This window comes from Heptranchias perlo, chromosome 6 (genome assembly GCF_035084215.1).
Source record: "Heptranchias perlo isolate sHepPer1 chromosome 6, sHepPer1.hap1, whole genome shotgun sequence".
Lineage (NCBI taxonomy): Eukaryota > Metazoa > Chordata > Chondrichthyes > Hexanchiformes > Hexanchidae > Heptranchias > Heptranchias perlo.
In genome coordinates this window covers 55,234,309-55,256,499 of record NC_090330.1, presented here as the reverse complement: position 1 = coordinate 55,256,499, position 22,191 = coordinate 55,234,309, and the positions used below count along the sequence as shown (strand labels likewise).

The 22,191-nt window shown below is 45.2% G+C and overlaps 1 protein-coding gene across 1 annotated transcript in view; it reads right to left on the bottom strand.

The window, feature by feature from the left end:
* The window catches only part of naalad2 (N-acetylated alpha-linked acidic dipeptidase 2), a 128,792-nt gene that overhangs the window by 60,806 nt on the left and 45,795 nt on the right, over positions 1-22,191 (bottom strand). Inside the window, exon 4 of the mRNA XM_067986334.1 lies at positions 21,870-21,971. Coding sequence (XP_067842435.1) covers positions 21,870-21,971 — 102 coding nt within the window. The remainder of the gene's footprint in view (positions 1-21,869; positions 21,972-22,191) is intronic.

Sequence of the window (22,191 nt, the reverse complement as noted above, 5' to 3'; positions counted from 1 at the left end):
TCGCAGCGTCTGCATGGTCTCGCCAATGTACCATGCTCTGGGGCATCCTTTCCTGCAACGTATGAGGTAGACAACGTTGGCCGAGTCACAGGAGTATGAACCGTGCACCTGGTGGGTGGTGTCCTCTCGTGTGATGGTGGTATCTGTGTCGATGATCTGGCATGAAGACATGCCAGATCATCGACACAGATACCACCATCACACGAGAGGACACCACCCACCAGGTGCACGGTTCATACTCCTGTGACTCGGCCAACGTTGTCTACCTCAAACGTTGCAGGAAAGGATGCCCCAGAGCATGGTACATTGGCGAGACCATGCAGACGCTGCGACAACGGATGAACGGACACCGCGCAACAATCGCCAAACAGGAGGGTTCTCTCCCTGTCGGGGAACACTTCAGCAGTCATGGACATTCAGCCACCGACCTTCGGGTAAGCATACTCCAAGGCGGCCTTCGAGACACACGACAACGCAAAATCGTCGAGCAGAAATTAATAGCCAAGTTCCGCACCCATGAGGACGGCCTCAACCGGGATCTTGGGTTCATGTCACACTACACGTAACCCCACCAGCGAACAAATGTTATCTGTTTTTAATACAACGGGTCATTGACTGTCTTCCTTCTCTCTCTCTCTCTCTTTTTTTTGGGGGGGTTGTATATTCAGTGGCCTTTTAGATGACACCTTTCTGTCTGCTCACTGTGATTGCCTTGGCAACGGGCAGTAATCACCAGGCATTGTTCTATGTTTTTCAAATGCGAAGGATTCGAAAATATAATTTCCACCATCCGCCCGACGAAGGAGGAAGCCTCCGAATGCTTGTGGAATTTAATTTAAAATAAATTTGTTGGACTATAACTTGGTGTTGTAAAATTGTTCACAGTTATAAAACACAGCACAGAAGTTTATTTGCAGTGATCCCATTTATTTGATATCTTGCAACCACAGTCCAAGAGACAGTGGGGGTGATTTTCAACTGCTGCCCAAAAGTTTCTTGCCTGAAAAAGATGGCCAACTGTAGAAAATCAGGGCGGGGGGGGCATCTCGGCCGTCCCTTGGCTACCCACTTGATGCGATTTTCAAGTGGGCCTGTAAATGGGCGAACAGCACACTTGCCTGAAACAGGCGGAGGCTTCTTACATCTACAAATCGGGGTCCTACGGATGCAGCTCCAGAAACAGATTGGAACTCCTTTTGGGGGGGAATTTTAGCCAGGATGCATCTCCCCCTATTAGTAATATTTTGCAGCTTGGAGTGGCCATGAAGCCCCCAGATTTCCAGTCCCTCAGTATGGCGAGCTGCTTACTGGCACTCAGAGTGCTTGGTAGCTCACCCAAAATATGAGGCCCAAACCTGAAAATGTTTCAGGCCTCCTGATATTGGCTTCGGGTAGGCTGCACCTCCGACTTCACAGCTGTCTTGGGCAGGTGTTAAAAAACACTCTTAAAATTATCCCTTAAGTCACTCTGCATAACGGAGAGTGCAAGTATTTTGAGTTCTTTTCAAATTACTGTCCAATTATTACCTTTCCATTATGCATTCCCCCCTTTGCCTCGGTAACTGAAGTAGCCTCACTGCACTCCAAGGTTTAAGGAGCCCAGATAGAAGAAACAGCATTGCTGCTGAAAGCAACCTCAACAGTAGCGATGTACAATAAACTAAGCATTGTTGCTGACCACTCCCCCCTCTCCCCACCCACTCCCAGAGGCAGCGAGACCCACGAAAAGTGCTCTTGTTCCCCATTTCCAGTGGTAACCGCTCCCTGACTTTGATATAAATTACCTCAGGGGGGCACCAGAAACCACCTTTTCAGCTCACCTGTACAGGCCAGCAATTCATTATTGATATGTAGAAACTTTCTTCAACCATCAGGAAAGGTCGAACAGCCAGAACATAATCCCAGAATGTGACTTTAACAACACATATGCACAGTTTTTCTGTTGCTATGGAATCAGTCCTCTTATATAAACAGAGCAGATTCCACAGCATCAACAGCCTCGGAGAGTTGTGCGATATAAACAACGTTATGACTAGCGTCAAAGGATGAATACTTTTTCTTTCAATGACGCGCATGCGCGGAGCAAAGATCTTGCCAAGCATGCGGATCGTAGGTCACCAACTGCCCTCGCTGCTGTTCACTAAAAGCAAAGATCGGATGGAGGCCGATGGCCGAGCACCAAAAATGTAGCCGATGCAGGGGGAGGAGAGGAGAGTTCAGGGAAGGCGGGAGCCGGGGGGGGGGGGGGGAGGGGAAGGCGGGAGCCGGGGGGGGGGGGGGAGGGGAAGGCGGGAGCCGGGGGGGGGGGGGGGAGGGGAAGGCGGGAGCCGGGGGGGGGGGGAGGGGAAGGCGGGAGCCGGGGGGGGGGGGGGAGGGGAAGGCGGGAGCCGGGGGGGGGGGGGGGGGGAGGGGAAGGCGGGAGCCGGGGGGGGGGGGGGGGGGGAAGGCGGGAGCCGGGGGGGGGGGGGAAGGCGGGAGCCGGGGGGGGGGGGGGGGGGAAGGCGGGAGCCGGGGGTGGGGGGGGGGGGAAGGCGGGAGCCGGGGGGGGGGGGGGGGGAAGGCGGGAGCCGGGGGGGGGGGGGGGGAAGGCGGGAGCCGGGGGGGGGGGGGAAGGCGGGAGCCGGGGGGGGGGGGGGGGGGAAGGCGGGAGCCGGGGGGGGGGGAAGGCGGGAGCCGGGGGGGAAGGGGGGGGTTGAGGGGGAAAGGTGGGGGTTGAGGGGGAAAGGTGGGGGAAGCAGGAGCACAGGGAGAAGGGGCAACGTAAGAACCTAAGAAATAGGAGTAGGCCGTACGGCCCCTCGAGCCTGCTCTGCCACTCAATAAGATCATGGCTGATCTTCGATCTCAACTCCACTTTCCTGCCCGATCCCCATATTCCTTGATTCCCTTGGAGTCCAAGAATTTATTGATCTCAGTCTTGAATATACTCAATGAATGAGCATCCACTGAGAGAATTCCAAATATTCACGACCCCGAGTGAAGAAATTCCTCCTTATCTCAATCCTAAATGTCCAACCCCTTATCCTGAGATTATGCCCCTAGTTCTGGACTCTCCAGCCAAGGAAAACACCTTTCAGCATCTACCCTGTCAAGCCCTCTTAGAATCGTTTATGTTTCAATGAGATCACCTCTAATGCTTCTAAACTCCGAACAGTATAGGTCCATTTTACTAAATCTTTCCTCATAGGACAACCCTCTCATCCCAGGAATCAATTGTTGCACCGCCTTTAAAGCAAGTATATCCTTCCTTAGATAAGGAGACCAAAACTGCACATAGTACTCCAGGTGTGGTCTCACCAAGGCCCTGTACAATTGCAGCAAGACTTTCTTGCTCTTGTACTCCAAGCCCCTTGCAATAAAGGCCAACATACCATTTGCCTTTCTAATTGCTTGCTGTACCTGCATGTTAACTTTGTGTGTTTCGTATACAAGGACACCCATATCCTTCTGAACACCAGCACTTAATAGTTACCATTTAAAAAATATTCTGTTTTTCCAACCAAAGTGAATAACCTCACATTTCCCCACATTATATTCCATCTGCCACCTTCTTACCCATTCACTTAATCTGTCAATTTCTCTTTGCAGACTCCTTGTGTCCCCCGCGCAGCTTATTTTCCCATCTAGCTTTGTATCGTCTGCAAACTTGGATACATTACACTCGGTCCCATCATCTAAGTAATTAATACAGATTGTAAATAACTGAAGCCCAAGCACTGATCCTTGCAGCTCCCCGCTAGTTACAGCCTGCCAACCTGAAAATGACCCGTTTATTCCTACTCTCTGTTTTCTGTTCATTAACAATCCTCAATCCATGCTAATATATTGCTCCAATCACATGAGCCCTAATCTTCTGTAACACCTTATCAAATGCCTTTTGAAAATCCAAATATTACATCCACTGGTCCCCCCTTATCTACCACGTTAGTTACACCCACAAAAACTCTAATGGATTTGTCAAACACGATTTCCGTTTCATAAAACCATTTGACTCTGCCTAAACATATTATGATGTGGAGATGCCGGTGATGGACTGGGGTTGACAATTGTAAACAATTTTACAACACCAAGTTATAGTCCAGCAATTTTATTTTAAATTCACAAGCTTTCGGAGGCTTCCTCCTTCGTCAGGTGAACGATGTGAAAATGAAATCTCGCACACTCCGCAACCATCTCATACACCAACTCTACAGCAGACGCCACAACCTCGAAACCAAGATAGAGTCCATACTCTCAACCTGTACTCAGGACACAGCAGACCAGCTACGTTATACCGCCAAACAGACGAGGCAACGGAACTACGCTGCCTACATGAAAACCAAGAGCAGGAAGCTTGAGAAACTCGGCATCACCACCAGCATCGACCAAGCTTCCCCTGGTACCACGGTTGCAACCACAGGGAAGTCTATCGTCAATTTGTCCGACCACACCCTTCAACCAGACGAAATCGAAGTTCTCAGCCGAGGGCTCAATTTCTGCCCCACTACCAAAATGGACCCCACTAGTCTCGCGGCGGACACAGAAGAATTCATCAGGAGAATGAGGCTCCGGGAATTCTACCACAAACCCCAAGATTTCAGCAGCGAACCCAATGAGACAATCGACGATCCGGAACAGCAGACAGAGGGATCCACGGTACAGCAACCAAAGAGGAAAGAGTCAAACTGGACTCCTCCGGAGGGTCGCTGCCCTCAGCTGGACATGTATGCTCAAGCTGTCAGGAAATGCGTCAATGCCAGATTCATCAGCCGCACTCAGAAGACAGTCCAGAATGTCACCCGAGCACAACGCAACGCCATCAATGCTCTCAAGACCAACCGCAACATCGTCATCAAACCAGCGGACAAAGGAGGAGCCATAGTCATACAGAACAGAACGGACTATTGCAAAGAAGCATACCGACAACTGGACAACCAGGAACACTACAGACGGTTACCCGCAGATCCGACCAAAGAACACACCCACCAGCTCAACAAACTGATCAAGACCTTCGATCCAGACCTTCAAAGCATCCTACGCACTCTCATCCCACGTACTCCCCGCGTGGGAGACTTCTACTGCCTCCCAAAGATACACAAAGCCAACACACCCGGACGTCCTATCGTATCAGGCAACGGAACCCTGTGTGAGAACCTCTCTGGATACATCGAGGGCATCCTGAAACCCATCGTACAGGGAACCCCCAGCTTCTGTCGCGACACTACAGACTTCCTACAAAAACTCAGTACCCACGGACCAGTTGAACCAGGAACACTTCTCACCACGATGGACGTCTCGGCACTCTACACCAGTATCCCCCACGATGACGGCATCGCTGCGACAGCATCAATACTCAACACCAACAACAGCCAATCTCCGGACGCCATCCTACAACTCATCCGCTTCATCCTGGATCACAATGTCTTCACCTTCAATAACCAGTTCTTTACCCAAAAAAAACGGAACAGCCATGGGGACCAAATTCGCACCCCAATACGCCAACATTTTCATGCACAAGTTCGAGCAGGACTTCTTCACTGCACAAGACCTCCAACCAACACTATACACCAGATACATCGATGACATTTTCTTTCTATGGACCCACGGCAAGGAATCACTAAAGAGACTACACGATAACATCAACAAGTTCCATCCCACCATCAAGCTCACCATGGACTACTCCTCAGAATCAGTTTCTTTCTTGGACACACGAATCTCCATCAAAGACGGGCACCTCAGCACCTCACTCTACCGCAAGCCCACGGACAACCTCACGATGCTCCACTTTTCCAGCTTCCACCCTAACCACGTCAAAGAGGCCATCCCCTATGGACAGGCCCTGCGAATACACAGGGTCTGCTCAGACGAGGAGGAACGCGATGGACACCTACAGACGCTGAAAGACGCCCTAGTAAGAACGGGATATGACGCTCGACTCATCGATCGACAGTTCCGACGGGCCACAGCAAAAAATCGCATAGACCTCCTCAGGAGACTAACACGGGACGCAACCAACAGAGTACCCTTTGTCGTCCAGTACTTCCCCGAAGCGGAGAAACTACGCCATGTTCTCCGCAGCCTTCAACATGTCATCAATGAGGACAAACACCTCGCTATGGCCATCCCCACACCTCCACTACTCGCCTTTAAACAGCCACCCAACCTCAAACAGACCATCGTTCGCAGCAAATTACCTAGCTTTCAAGAGAACAGCATCCACGACACCACACAACCCTGCCACGGTAACCTCTGCAAGACATGCCAGATCATCGACACAGATACCACCATCACACGAGAGGACACCACCCACCAGGTGCATGGTTCATACTCCTGTGACTCGGCCAACGTTGTCTACCTCATACGTTGCAGGAAAGGATGCCCCAGAGCATGGTACATTGGCGAGACCATGCAGACGCTGCGACAACGGATGAACGGACACCGCGCAACAATCGCCAAACAGGAGGGTTCCCTCCCAGTCGGGGAACACTTCAGCAGTCATGGACATTCATCCACCAACCTTCGGGTAAGCGTACTCCAAGGCGGCCTTCGAAACACACGACAACGCAAAATCGTCGAGCAGAAATTGATAGCCAAGTTCCGCACCCATGAGGACGGCCTCAACCGGGATCTTGGGTTCATGTCACGCTACACGTTACCCCACCAGCGAACAAATGTTATCTGTTTTTAATATAACGGGTCAGTTGCTGTCTTTTCTATGTTTCTACCTCTCTATCTCTGTTTTTTTTTTAGTCATAGAGAGAGTCATTGAGTCATACAGCACGGATAGAGGCCCTTCGGCCCATCGTGTCCGCGCCGGCCATCAGCCCTGTCTACTCTAATCCCATATTCCAGCATTTGGTCCGTAGCCTTGCATGCTATGGCATTTCAAGTGCTCATCCAAATGCTTCTTGAATGTTGTGAGGGTTCCTGCCTCCACAACCCTGTTGTTTTTTTTTTGGTGATTTGTACATTCTGAGACCTTGCAGGTAACACCTGTCTGTCTGCACACTGATTGCCTTGGCAACGGGCAGTTGAAAAAACTGTCTGTAATCACCAAGCATTGTTCTGTGAATTATAAATGCGATTTCATTTCGAGGATTTCATTTTCACATCGTTCACCTGACGAAGGAGGAAACCTCCGAAAGCTTGTGAATTTAAAATAAAATTGCTGGACTATAACTTGGTGTTGTAAAATTGTTTACAATAAACATATTATGATTTTCTAAGTGCCGTGCTATTACATCCTTAATAATGGATTCTAGCATTTTCCCTACTTCTGAAGTCAGATTAACTTGCCTATAGTTCCCTGTTTTCGCTCTCCCTCCTTTCTTGAACAGCGGGGTTACATTTGATACCTTCCCATCCACGTGGACATTCTAGAATCTAGGGAATTCTGGAAGATCAAAACCAATGCATCCACTATCTCTGCAGCCATCTCTTTTAAAACCCTAGGATTAGGCAATCAGGTCCATGGGATTTGTCGACTTTTAGTCCCATTAATTTCTCCAGTACTTTTTCCTTTACCAATTTTAATTACTTTAAGTTCCTCACTCTCATTAGACCCTTGGTTCCCTGCTATTTCCAGTATGTTTTTTGTGTCTTCTCCTGTGAAGACAGATACAAAATATTTGTTTAAAGTCTCTGCCGTTTCCTTATTCCCCATTATAATTTCTCCTGTCTCTGCTTTAAGGAAATCACGTTTACTTTCACTAATCCCTTCCTTTTTATATATTTGTAGAAGTTCTTACAATCTGTTTTTATATTTCTTGCTAATTTACTCTCATATTCAATTTTCTCCCACTTTATCAATTTCTTGGTCATCCTTTGCTGATTTCTAAAACCCTCCCAATCCTCAGGCTTACTACTCTTTTTGGCAACATTGTATGCCTCTTCTTTTAATCTAATATCATCCTTAACTTCTCTAGTTAGCCACAGTTGGATCACTTTTCCCATGGAGTTTTTATTCCTCAAGGGTATGTATATTTGCTGCGAATTATGGATTATGTTCTCCATTATCTACCATCATATCTTTTAATCTAATTTCCCAATCTACCTTAGCCAACTCTCCCCTCATACCTACAAAATTGGCCTTGTTTAAATTTAAGATCCTAGTTTTGGACTTAACTACATCACTCTCAAATTCAATATGAAATTCTATCATATTATGATCACTCTTCCCCAGAGGATCCTTTATTATAACATTACCTATTAATCCTGTCTCATTACATAATACTAGATCTAAAATAGCCTGCTCCCTAGTTGGTTCCCCGATATATTGTTCTAGAAAACTGTCTCGGATGCATTCCATGAACTCGTCCTTCAAACTACTTTAGCCAATTTGGTTTGCCCAGTCTGTAGGAAGATTAAAATCCCCCATGATTATTGCATTACCCTTGTTACATGCTCCTCTAATTTCCTGATTTATACTCTGTCCGATTACTGTTAGGGGGCCTATAAACTACTCCCACCAGTGCTTTCTGCCCTTGTCATTTCTTAGCTCCACCCATACTGATTCTACATCCTGATTTTATGAGCTAAGATCCTTTCTCACCACTGTCTTTATCTCATTCTTTATTATCAGGGCTACCCCCCCCCCCCAACTTATCCATTTTGCCTATCTTTCTTAAAAGTCAAGTACCCCGGAATATTTAGTTCCCAACTTTGGTTAGCCTGCAACCACATCTCAGTAAGGGCTACTCGATCAAACCCAATTATCTCTATTTGTGCCATTAATTCATCTATCTTGTTACAAATGCTTCATGCGTTCAGATACAGCGCCTTTAATTTTAACTTTTTTTCCCTGATGTGACCTTAGTCACTAAAGCCCTATTACCTTTGTTAAATTCTCTGTCCCTTCCTGACACACTCTGCTTGTTTTTACCCAAATCTGCTCTACAGCCCTGACTTTTCTTTTTAGACTGATAATTTACTCTTACCTGAACCCTCCCCCCTCTTATTAGTTTAAAGCCCTATCTACAGCCCTCGTTATTCAATTCACCAAGACGCTGGTCCCAGCCCAGTTTAAGTGGAGCCCATCCCAATGGAACAGCTTCCTCCTTCCCCAGTACCGGTACCAGTCCCCCATGAATTGAAATCCCTGCTTCCCACACCACTCTTTCAGCCACGTATTTAACCATTTAATCTGTTTGACCCTATGCCAATTCACACGTGGCTCAGGTAGTAATCCAGAGATTATTACCTTTGAGGTTTTGCTTTTTAATTTGGTCCCTAGCTCCTCAAACTGTCTCAGCAGAACCTCATTCCTTGTTCTATCTATGTCGTTAGTTCCTATGTGGACCACGACAACTGGATCCTCCCCCTCATGCTCCAAGTTCTTTCCCAGCCCTGAGGAGATGTCCTTAACCCTGGCACCAGGCAGGCAACAGAGCCTTCTGGACTCCCAATCGCAGCTGCAGAGAACAGTGTCTATCCCCCTGATTGTACTATTCCCCCCCTCCCCCCTCGCGGGCCTCCCGCTCCCCCCCTCTCTCGGGCCTCTGCTCGTGCGGAGCAGGAGCAAGGGGAGAAGCAGGAGCTCGGAGAGGAAGGGAGAAGCAGAAGCATGGGGGAAGGGGGGTGGTGAAGCAGGAGGAAGGGGGCTTGAAGCAGAGCACAGGTTGGGGGGGGAAGGGGAGGGGAAGAGGGGGAGGTCATGGGTCCAGACAGGGGGATGGATCACATTCTCTTTCTTCTCCCCATCCCACCCAGATCACCCTCAGGAGCATGAACAGCAGCAAGCTGATTTCTCAGAAAGCCCGGTGCACATGCGGCAAGTGGCATCAACGGACTCAGTGTCACTATTCACTTTGTAATGTAAAAGGTGCCGCCCCCACTTTCTACCCAATAAACCTGAAAACAATCCATGGCCTGGACACAATGCCCCAGTCACCGCAGCTCTCTCCCAAAGTGTTAAAGTTTGACAGAAGTGATTAGTGACAGTGTGCATACTTCTGGTTTTCGATTGGCACGAGACGTCCTCCTGTACATGCGCCAGACTACCCGATGACATCACTCTCAGTGCGTGCTAAAAGGCTACAGTTCCACTAGTGACGTCACTTCCAATTACGTCACCCTCACCCGTACTTTTTGAAAGAAATGCGCCTCACAAAACCAACCTTGCAGCTCAAATTATGTAAAATCGTCAATGCTGTGGATGCGTCAAATTCAGCCTCAGAGAAATGGTTACAGCTCCCGCATGATCTTGCGGTGCCCATCCATGGATCCACATATTTGAAGGGGCCCACAAGTCAATTGCTGGGTTGGCCTGGTGTAGGGTGTTTTCAGAGTCAAAGTGACATGGGAGGCTGCTCAATGAGGAGGCCTCATTCCTCCAGCAGACATGGGAGTTTTTAAACAGATCATGCTGATATTGTGCCATGTGTGATGCCAGGTTCACAATGACCGGCACAAATTGGTGCGATGTAGCCCCCCCATAGAGTAAGGCCTGGCTTGCCAGTGGAAATAATCTTTCACTATTTACCCACAGTAAGGTCCCAGGTTTCACACACCCCTTTAGTAGCTGCTCCTCTCTCAGCATCGCGCTCACTCATCATGTTTTTGTTGCTCCCAACTCTGTTCACTTATCCCACCCATTCCTCTCTCTTCACCCCCATTCCCCAGTCTCCCTCTTACCAGGTCACACCTAAGTCTACACTGCTCTAAAATAAATAGACCCAGCTCTTTATGCCTATCTGAGTAACTAAGGTTCTTTAAGCTACAAATTATTCTCGTAGCTCTCCTTGAACCTTTTCCAGGGCCACTATATCACCACCATGTGAGGGGAACAAAACTGGGTGCAGTACTCCAGATGCAGTCCACCAGCAACCTGTATTAATACAGAAGAGGGTCCTTTGATTTGCACTGAATGGTTCTATTAATACAACCCAATACCATTGCTTTTAGCTAGAGTTTCTCTACATTGGTTATGAACCTTCAGTGCACAATAACACCTAGATCTTTTTCTCTCTCAACATCTTTCAGTATTATTCTCTATAATTGATAGCATATTCTGTGTTGGTCCTACCAACATGCATGACACTACATTTATGTGTTATTTGCCATTTTAGTATTTAGTGGCAGGCAGCCTCCGTGGGAACTTCACTGGGTTCGTAGGCCAAAGGTTCACCTGCTGCTGCTCACAAGATGCCCTTCCATACCGCACATTGCAACAGGCCTGGTCCCTAGGCATAATGGTGATCGATGACTATGGGCCATGAGATTGAGGATGAGGGGGCATAGTCCACCACAGCGACAGTGAGTTCTTCGCAACTTGTTTGAGGGGAGGGATAGGTAGGGATGGGGTTATGGAAACGATTGATGGTGCAGTAAAGGAGTGGAGGGATATCGTTGCTCTCCAGGATTACTCTGGAGTACTAGGCAGTCTTTGCAGAAGAGGGTGAGGTCTGAAAGCGTTTGATGTTGTCCATCCTGATATGGTGATGGGTGGTTCAGCGTGTTGTGCACCGGATGCACCCAAGCCTGTGCCCCTTGGGCTTGCAGGAGTGAAGATGGGGGCCTCTGGGGAAGGAAGGAAAGGAATAAAGGAACCAAAACACGGCAGTCAAATTGCACACAGCAAGGTCCCACAAACAGCAATGAAATGGTGTTGGTGAAGTGGCAAGGTGGGACGTTTGCCTGCCCACGCAATCCCACCAGCAGCTACTTGCAATGTGGAGGCCTCACTCCCCCAGCAGACAGGGGAGTTTCGTTGGAGTTTTTATAGATCATGCTGATAACATTCAACAAGGTTCCATATAAGAGACTATTAACAAAAATGAGAGTACATAGAATTGGAGGCAATCTCTTGGCTTGGATAGGGAATTGGTTATCAGGTAGGAGACAGAGAGTAGGGATAATGGGTATATAATCAAATTGGCAGGATGTGTAGTAGTGTCCCCCAGCAATCTGTACTGGGGCCACAGCTTTTCACTATATTTATAAATGATTTGGATGAAAGAATAGAAACTTGTATATCAAAGTTTGCTGACGACAATAAGTCAGGTGGCACAGTAAATAGTGTAGATGGGAGCAGAAAGTTGCACAGGGACATTGATAAGTTAGGTGAGTGGGCAAAACTGTGGCAGATGGAGTCTAATGTGGGGAAAGTCACTTTGGACCTAAGAAAGATAGATCAGAGTATTTTCTAAATGGTGAGAAGCTAGGAACTGTGGAGGAGTAGAGAGATTTAGGGGTCCAAGTACAGAAATCACTAAAAGAAAGTGAACAGGTACAAAAAATAATTTTAAAAGGCTAATGGAATGTTGGCCTTTATCGCAAGAGGGCTGGAATACAAAGGGATGGAAGTTAAGTTACAGAGATCTGGTTAGACTCCATCTGGAATACTGCATTCAATTCTGGGCACCGCACCTCAGGAAGGATATATTGGCCTTCAGGGGGTGCAGCGCAGATTCACCAGGCTAAAAGGGTTAAATTATAAGGCCAGGTTCCATAGACTAGGCTTGTATTCCCATGATTATAGAAGATTAAGGGATGATCTAATTGATATGTTTATGATGATTAAAGGGTTTGATAGGGTAAATAGAGAGAATCTATTTCCTCTGGTGGGAGAGTCCAGAACAAAGGGGCATAAGCTTAAAATTAGAGCTAGGCTGTTCAGGGGTGATGTGGGAAAGCACTTCATGACACAAAGGGTAGTGGAAATCTGGAACTCTCTCCAAAAAGCTGTTGAGATAAGGTCAATTGAAAATTTCAAGACTGAGATTGATAGATTTTTGTTACGTAAGGGTGTTGAGGGATGTGAAACCAAGGCAGATAAATGGAGTTAAGTTACAGATCATCCATGATTTAACTGAATGGCGGAACAGGCTTAAGGGGCTCCATGGCCGACTCCTATTCCTGTGGCAGTCCAAGAGATCAATGTAGCCACCAGTCAGACATTAGCAGGAGGATATAAGAGCTGTTGTCACTTCTATCGTGGCAGCGGTTACTGCCCATGTGTTTGAATTTCGCAATTCTCTCCCTGTTCATTTGATTCCGGTGGGTGCACTGCCAGCAGAATGATCAGGGCCATGGGAGGGAAATCATGGCAGAAATCGAGGTGGCCAGTTCTGGTGCAGTGTTTTGGCTGAGGTGCCCTGCCCCACTCCACTTGGCAAACTATCACCCAGAAGTGGGTGGTTTACATAAGGGAAGTCCTGGCCTTTAAGTCAGAGGAAGTTGTGAACAGTCTGCTGCTGAGACCACACCTTGACTCCCTTGTACAGTGCTGGTCAGAGGTACAAGGGAGTTACTGATGTGCTGTGGCCAGTGCAGAGAAAAGCACAAGGAGGCTCGCTAGTATAGGAGAAAACAACATGGATTCAAATGTAGGAATGATATCAAGAAATCATTCTTCACACAAAGAGGGATCAATACTTGATTCAAGGTGAGCCAAATGGCCTTACTTATCCATTGTTATCTTCTGGTTTTTTTGTTTTGAATGATGAAGAAAAGGATCAATAGAAGGAGGATGAGCAGCATTCCTGAATACACATACCCAACTGGCAGAGCAGCTGTAGGAGTGAAGAGGAGGCACTGTGCAGTTTGGGTTGCTTGCAATTCGCAACAGCTATCGCCTGTATTCCAAAAGACACTGTGTGTTATCAGCAGCTGTGGAGTAGAAGTCAATGCTGTTGTCCATTGGCTCCATACCTGTCTGCCATCTTTCCCGCAACTCCATCTTTGAACCTCTCCGATCAGGTTTCGGCCCAAATTGAAATCAATAGTGACATCCTTCGTGACTGTGGCCAAGGTGCACTAACCCTCCTCATCTTTATTTCAGCAGTTTGTGAACACTGTTGACCACACAATCCTTCTTCAACGCCTCTCCTCTATTGTCCAGCTGAGTGGGAATGCCAGTGCTTTGTTCCACTATTAGCTATCTAGTCATAGCTGGAGAATCTCCTGCAATGGCTTCTCTTCCCGCCCCGTTACTCCTGGAGTCCCCCCTGGATCTATCCTTGGCCCCATCCTATTTCTCATCTACATGCTGTCTCTTGGCGACATCATCCGAAGACATATCAACTTCCACATGTATACTGACAGCACTCACACCTCACTACCTCACACCACCACCTCTCTCGACCCCTCCAATGCCTCTGTCAGACTGCTTGTCCAACATCCAGTCTTGGATGAACTGCAAATTCCTCCAATTAAACATGGAGAAGACCAAAGACTCCATTCCCTCGCTATTAATTCCAACCCCCTCCCTAGCCACTGTCTCAGGCTGAAACAGACTGTTCACAACTTTGGCATCCTAATTGACCCTGAGCTGAGTTCCCAACCCCATATCCTCTTCATCACAAAAGACTACACCTACTTCCACCTCCACAACACTGCCCTTCTCAACCTCTGCCTTAGCCCATCTGCTGCTGAAACCCTCATCCATGCCTTTGACACCTCCAGACTCATCTATTCCAATGCTCTCCTGGCTAGCCTCCCATCTTCCATCCTTAATATATTCGAGCTCATCCAAACCTCTGCTGCATGTATCCTAACTCGCAGCAAGTCTCGTTCACCCAGCACCCCTGTACTCACTGACCTACATTGGTTTCCAGTCCACCAATATCTTGATTTTAAAATTCTCGTCCTCATGTTGAAACCCCTCCATGGCTTCACCCCTTCCTATTTTAACCCTGTAGTGTTAGCGCTGGGCTTTCCCTAAGCCCGGTAGTGTTAGTGGTGTGTCTTGTTTGAACTCTGTAGCCTTCCTGACAATGACTGGATCAAATTACACATTCCAGCAAAAGTTTGGGTGCGTACTGTCCTCCCACTTCCTGTCGGTGACAATAGGTATTATCTTAATTCCACCACCGTGATGGCGATAGACAGGACCAATAAAAAAATTAAACAATAGAAAGAAAGACCAAACTTGCATTTATATAGCGCCGATCATGACCTCAGGATGCTGCAAATCGCTTTACAACCAATGAAGTGCTTTTGAAGTGTAGTCAGTAATGTATGAAATAAGGCAGCCAATTTGCGCACAGCAAGGTCCTTCAAAACAGCAATGAAATAAAGACTAGATAATCTTTTTTTAAATTGAAGGGCGTAGTAACTTGCACCATACTTATGTATCTCTGATTGGCAATTTTAAACAGAAACCTGAAAGCATGTTGCTTTCCTGCTGCTTGCCTTGTGGGTGGAGAATTGAGGGAGAGGGAAATACATAAACTGGGAAAACAGAGAGTTAGAAATCAAGCTATACCAACAAAATGCTACACAGGGGTACTTTTGTGCAACTCAATTGCCTTGGATGAATTCAGCTACGTCAATTCCTGCTTTTTCTTATTCTTCATTCTCGTTCTTTTTTTGACATTAAGTATTTTTCTCTTTTCTTTCCCTGTTTAATATTTCAGAAGAAAAGATTATCAAAAAAATCAACACAGTGGAACTGTGGATCCATAACAAGCAAGACAGAACGGTTACAGTGGGGAAACAAGATTGTGTGCCATTGGACTTTGCATCAAATGTGCTGCTCATCATCTGTCTTGTCACTATTACTAGATGTGGGGAAGAGTGATAGTTAAACCTCACTGCAATATACAATGGTTTTGGGTGACGCTAACAAAGTGCTTGGGTCACATTTTAAGCTTTCTTACTTGTTGGTTGATATTTCTGAATGGCTCAATGAATGTACCATTGAAATGAAGAAAAAATGTTTTTTAGTTATACTTACCCAGTATTTTATATAGTTATTGTTCATGCATTTTGTGTAGGGGAAAGGGGGAAGTAGGCAAGCAATGTTGGAAGTTATAGTTTAAATTTTAAAAATATGAACAGGTTTCTATCATGCTGGTCTCACAATGCAATAGCTGTAGAAATTATTTTTTAATTAAAAATAACACTGAAAATAGGCAAAGTACTCGCTTTTGCAGTTTTAATAAAAACACTACCTGAGCACTATAAAATATATTTGTGTTTGGTAGAACGACAGCAGTTAGGATGATTAGTACTGTTATGAACTTCATGGGTAAGTATTCATTTTATGAGTTCGGCAGCAGTTTCTAATCTTCCCGAGTGACACTGTGGGCAAATGCACTGCCTATCTGGTACTGATGTGAACAATCTTACACCAGGTTATAGTCCAACAATTTTATTTGATTGTTGGACTATAACCTGGTGTTGTAAGATTGTTTACATTTGTCAACCCCAGTCCATCACCGGCATCTCCACATCATATCTGGTACTGAGACATACAGACTAAGAGGATACCAGCGTTGATCTGCAATCTGTGCTGAATTGCTTTTGGAGCAGTAGAGGTGCTTCTAGTACCCCTGGGATAGGAAAGAGGAGGAGGAGAAAAAGAGAGAAGACATACATGCACGCACACAGATATCTTTCCAAATCCTTATCACTTTAGATTAATCCAAATGGAAAGTGTGTATATATGATTGCTGGGTGAGGACCAAATCGAGCTTACATGTGATTACCCACAATCAAGTAGCCTGCTGACATTCACTGCACTCACGCTTGAAGAATAAGCATTTAAGTGAGATACTAGCATGCATTGATCTTTATCCCATCATGAGTAAGCACCATCAGAAGACAAAAGAGGAAATGAAGTAAAGAAAGTTGGGGGAAGAAGAGAGTCTGCTGCTGAAATCACAGTTGTCTTCCTATCAAGTTCACACATCTTTGTAACCAATATCCAATTAACGCTCAAACACATATGATAAGAATTCAACCTGCAGCCCTTTACAGGTTCAGGCTTCTTTGATCTCCATTCACTTTGTAGCTGGAGAAACAGTGTCAGGAATCTGCATTTCTATGTCTCCTACACTAATAGGATGCAACATGATCCCCCTTTCCCTGCAGCAACTACTGACACACAGGTCAGCAAGTCCCTACGTAAAAGTTATCTTCAGATCTAGTAAAGCTTCTGGCTCTTTCTTCAAGTCTCTAGACAGGCCATCAAAATGATTCCATGATGGCGCTCTGACTAAATCCATGACAATAATAGTCCTGAATTTGCAGAAAACTTGCATCATAGTAATGGCATATCAATGGCATATGCTATTATAGTACAGAAATTCCGGTGTGAGTGACTGATGCCAGTAAGTACACTACATCATAATTTTCTTGAACTTTTAAGCAGCTCCAGAGACACTTGCTGAAAAATTTGAACAGCTAATTATCATAGCCCTGCCCATTAAAAATCATAGAAACGTAGGAAGAAGAGTAGGCCATTCAGCCCCTCGAGTCTGCTCCGCCATTCAATTAAATCATGGCTGATTGGTATCTCAACTCCATTTACCTGCTTTAGCTCCATAGCTGAATTAACGCCACTGTGGTCGTCACAGCCACTTAGACCATTACAGAACGGCGCTGGAGGGTTCAGAATCAGTAAAGCATTCAATTACTCAGCAGGTTGCCCGAGGGTAGGTGTTGTTCTAGGAACTTAATTGAGTTTTAATATTTCAATGAAGTAATTATAAGTATTTGACAGTCAAGCATGTCCCAATTTTCCCCCGACTTATTAATATTTTTATAGATCTTGTGCGCCAAGCATGGATGGCAACAGGTAATGAAATATGGTTAGGGGTCGCATGACATTCGGGGGACAACCCTATTCGCACGGCCCCTTCTTAATGCCAATTTATTCTGTTTCAGTACAAATCCATAAATCAAATTAAATCTAACCTTGATATTCTGTCCATACATACTGGGACCCAACCCAATGTTATCAGATCAGAGCCATTGCTCCTAACCCGTTGTTCCATTCTGTGTCAGGCCCCGGTACTTTGGATGTGTATCAGACATTGGCTGCACTACTCCCGATCTGCCACTATACTCGCTGCAGCGTATTCTAATTATTTTTCCAGCCAATTGTGGTATGAAATCGTCACTGAAGGATTGGGGAGCACAACGGTCTAACTTATAGCACCCGTCACCAATATCGTCATTGATCGAATGCCGGCCAATGTTTTCAATGCTCATTACTTTACTAGAATTAAATTGCTATAAAACTCATTACAATGGTCAGGGTAGGGATATTATCAGATCCTATTGTGCTCTACATCATTCAACAATAAATGCTATTTATAGCTCCTTGTCCACAATACCCAAACACAAATTCAAAAATTTGAATATCTTGCCAAGGTTCAAATCGTGTTTGGGTGGCAAGCTGTAGTCTTTTAACTTGTGAATGTAAAACCTGGTACTCAAACAGAATTTATTCCCACCACAAGGGAGAATTACCTTAATCATGTGAAAGTTTTGATGGTATTGCGCAATATAGGCTTATAATGGTGATTGCATTTTCAGTGGACCTATCAAAGATTACCAGATAAATACAGATGAGGCAAGGCCATTCAGTCCATTTTAGCTCATCCACACAGAAAGACCCTACAGTCCCATTTGCGGCACCCAATTATTTCAAGGTTTTGCCTCCACTATTCTACTCAAGTGTTAATTACTCTTTGTTTGAGAGAGATTCTCGACATTAGTCATTAGTTTGTGTTAGCTGTGGCTCAGTGGTAGCACTTTCACCCATGAGTCAGAAGGTTGTGGGTTCAAGTCCCACTCCAGAGATTTGAGTATAAAATCTAGACTAACACTCCATACAGTACTAAGGGCACGCTGCACTGTCAGAGGAGCCATCTGCCCTCTCAGGTGAATGTAAATGATCCCATGGCATTATTTTGGCCATGGGATCATTTAGGAGAGTTCTCCCGTGTCCTGGCTAATATTTATCCCTCAACCTGCAGCATTAAAAGAGATTATCTGGTGATTATCACATTGCTGTTTGTGGGATCTTGCTGTACACAAATTGGTTGCTGCTTTTCCTACATTACAACAGTGACTACACTTCAAAAGTACTTCATTAGTTGTAAAGCACTTTGAGACATCCTGAGATCATGAATGGCACTATATAAATATAAGTCTTTCTTCAGTCTTAAATTTCCCTTTTTCTAGTTAGAACCTATATCCCCTTTCCAGATCTATCTTTTTCGTACTGTTTATTATTTTATATACCTCCAGGAGATCACCTCTATTTTCTAGGTTGAAATGCCCAAGTTTTTCTAGTCTGTGCTTATAAATCTGTGATCTGATGCATGGGTTCAGCCTTATGGATCTCCTCTGAACTGCTTCCACTGCTTATCTAAGTGATCAGACCTGGACACAGTAATCAAGGTGTGGTCTGACCAGAGTATTATACAGTGTGAATATGACTTCCAATGAATTTGTGGCAGGGCTGAAGATAATACTTTCGGTCTTCTCAAAGTTAAGCTGCAGGAAATTACAATTCTTTCAAGGCTGGATATCATCTGAGAGCACAGAGACTGCTGAGGAGTCAATAGAGGTGGTGGGGAAGTACAGCTGAGCATCATCGTCATATATGTGGAAGCTGACCTCATGCTGTTGCTAATGTCACTGAGGGGCAACATGTAGATGAAGAAAAGGAGGGGACCAAGGATAGATCTTTGGGGAGCTCCAGAAGATGACAGTGTAGGATGGGAAGAGAAGTAATTGTTGGAGATGCACTGGCTACAGAAGGAGAGGAAGCAGCAGAGGCATCTGCATGAATAGTCTTGAACTTGGTCATGAAGAAATCCATGAGTTCCTCCAATTTGGTGTTTGAGATGAGGTAGAGGGAGTTGGGGAGAGGGGTTTCGATGGTTGCTAGAAAAAAAAAATGACCCTGGAATCGTAGGTGGTTTTGGCTGAGGAGAGTGAAGCATAGGAATGATTAACCTGGTGAAGCCAACCTGGCAATGGATGGCTAGACCAGTTGCACCCCTCAAACTTGTGGGAGCGAAGATGGGGGCTGTAACAGGAGAAATATGAGGGGTGTGAGATAATGGTTATTTAGCTGGGAAAAAAGCTATCAAAGATAGAGGCGAGAGAATGGTTAAGCAAGTTGTCCAGAGTAGAGGTGTTATGGAATAAAGGGCCCAAGGCGATAGATGTGGGAATTTGGAAATTATGGATGTTAAGGGACTTGGGAAAGAATGTTTTCATGCATGGTTGGTAAAAGTAATGGTTTAGAGTGGGGGGGGGGGGCGGAGAAAGAGAGAGATGTGGGTGGTACGAGCAATGGGGAAGTATCAGAGATAGCTTTCTCAGAGATGAAGACCCCAAGTGCAGAAACCACGAGAGATGGTGGCGTTGAAAGGGTGGCAAAGGATAAAGGGAAGAGAGTTTATATAAAGGGCGAGATTGAGAGAGAGGACAGGAGAGCTGTCAATTCAGAGAAGAGAAGGGAACAGAGATGGGAGGAAGTTGACTTGAGGGAAGCAATGGTAAATTACAAGGATTTTAATTTAAAGGCATGAAGAGGGTGAAGTCTTTGAAAGAGAAGTACAGAGATCCAAAGGTCCAACATGAAGATGAGGGCACGCATCAAGGCGGTTTGGACAGAGCAGGTGGTGAGTATGATGAGGGAAAGGAGTCACTGCCTAACAATCATGTTTCTGTGATGCCAGGATATTTTGTGCAACTCATTTTGTATTTCCTGAGCTACCTTTTCAGATTCAATCGCCCTTCCTTGTTTGGTATTATCTGCAATTTTGACCACTTTGCATTGAGTTTCTGAATCTGTGCTGTTGGTGCAAATTAGAAACTGTAGGGGGGTCCCAAAACTGATCACTGGGGCACCCCACTCAGCACTCCCTCCCACACCAACCTGTCCTCGAACTGGACCTGCTGCTTTCTATCTTTCAGCCAATTTCTTACTCATTCCCAAGATTCACCCTGAATTCCCCAACACTTTGTACTTAACGAATAGCCTTTCATGTGAAATGTTGTCAAATGCTTTTTGGAAACCATGATAAACCACATCAAAGGGCTTTTTAAAGTCCACTTGACAGAAGATTTTAAAATTCATTTAGTTTCCTAATAGTCACAAATGTCAGACTAAGCCGGCCACTGACACATAAGTATTCTCAGAATGACATTAATTGCGCAGCTAACTTTACGCTTTTAAAAACAAGATCAACTATTCAGTAGTTTGTGAATGAAACAAAAGAGGATTAGCAAAACCTCGTAATATTGAGGTTCTGAGAACTTCTGCACGACCAGAACTGGCCAAAGGTTACTTCTACTTTGCTTATTTGGTTCAATATTAACCTGGCTGATACATTAATTCTGTACTTTGCATATTCATTTTCACATTAATCATCTACTGCAGTCAGAGGGTCCTTTTATATCGAGTCAAGAACTGTTCCACAAACATGCGCACAGCTCAGGTTGCAGTTTACTTACTGGATGTTCTGACATCTCTGATATAAGGTCAAACAGAGGACTGAGATACAGTTTAGGATGGAGGGGAGGAAAGGAACTTTACTATCCTGTTATTGCTTACTCTATCAGGTCATGAAATCATCACAAATATAAATTGCTGGATAATGAGCTAAAATATCTAATTTCAAACATTTCATGCAGACCCACTACCAGCTTCGAATGACATTAGTATCAAATTTCGATGTTACCTTCTAAACAATGTCGCTGAACAAAGGCTTGAAGTAAAAGGCCACGATGCCAATTTTGTTTTTACTTTGCAGCTGAAAGACCCTACAACATTATTAAAATAAACATGAATTCACAAAATTAAATTTGTTTACATTGAGATATGAAAAATGGAAAGACTTGTTAAATTACGTTTCAAGTGATTATTTTCATATGACGCTCATGCTATAACCAATCAACTGTGACATAATTGCACTTGGGGGATGAGGAGATAGTTTGAATCCTATACAGTTGAGGTAATGTTTAACACATATTCCACTCTTCCACCATTAGCTCTGTGGTCAGGACAAGTAGAAATTGTTTGGAGAGGATAGTAATGCCAGAATTTAAAGTTACTATGGAATAGTTAAAAGATTTCCCAACTGTCCAGTTTTTAAATCATTGGATTACAACAGAATGTTTCCACAGTCAGATGAGCTTACCACTGGTGTGCCAGCTGGAGAATAAGCATTGTAAGGTGGTACCAGATCCTCTACATTTTCATATCCAGGAGGTAGCGGTTCAAAGAGAGACGTATTGAAGATCTGAAAATAAAGTAACGATTTGTTAATTTTATATATTGTATTTATCAGTCACCTCCCATTGCTTTGTTATTGTACAAAAATAAAAATTGATCTGTTTCTTCATATAACTGTTTGCTTCTTTTTCATTTTCTGTCTCACACACACGTGCGACTCCTGTATCTGACTTGCGTTTTTCTCACTCTTCCTTTTGGTCTGCCCATCTCTAGATCTCCTCTCTTCT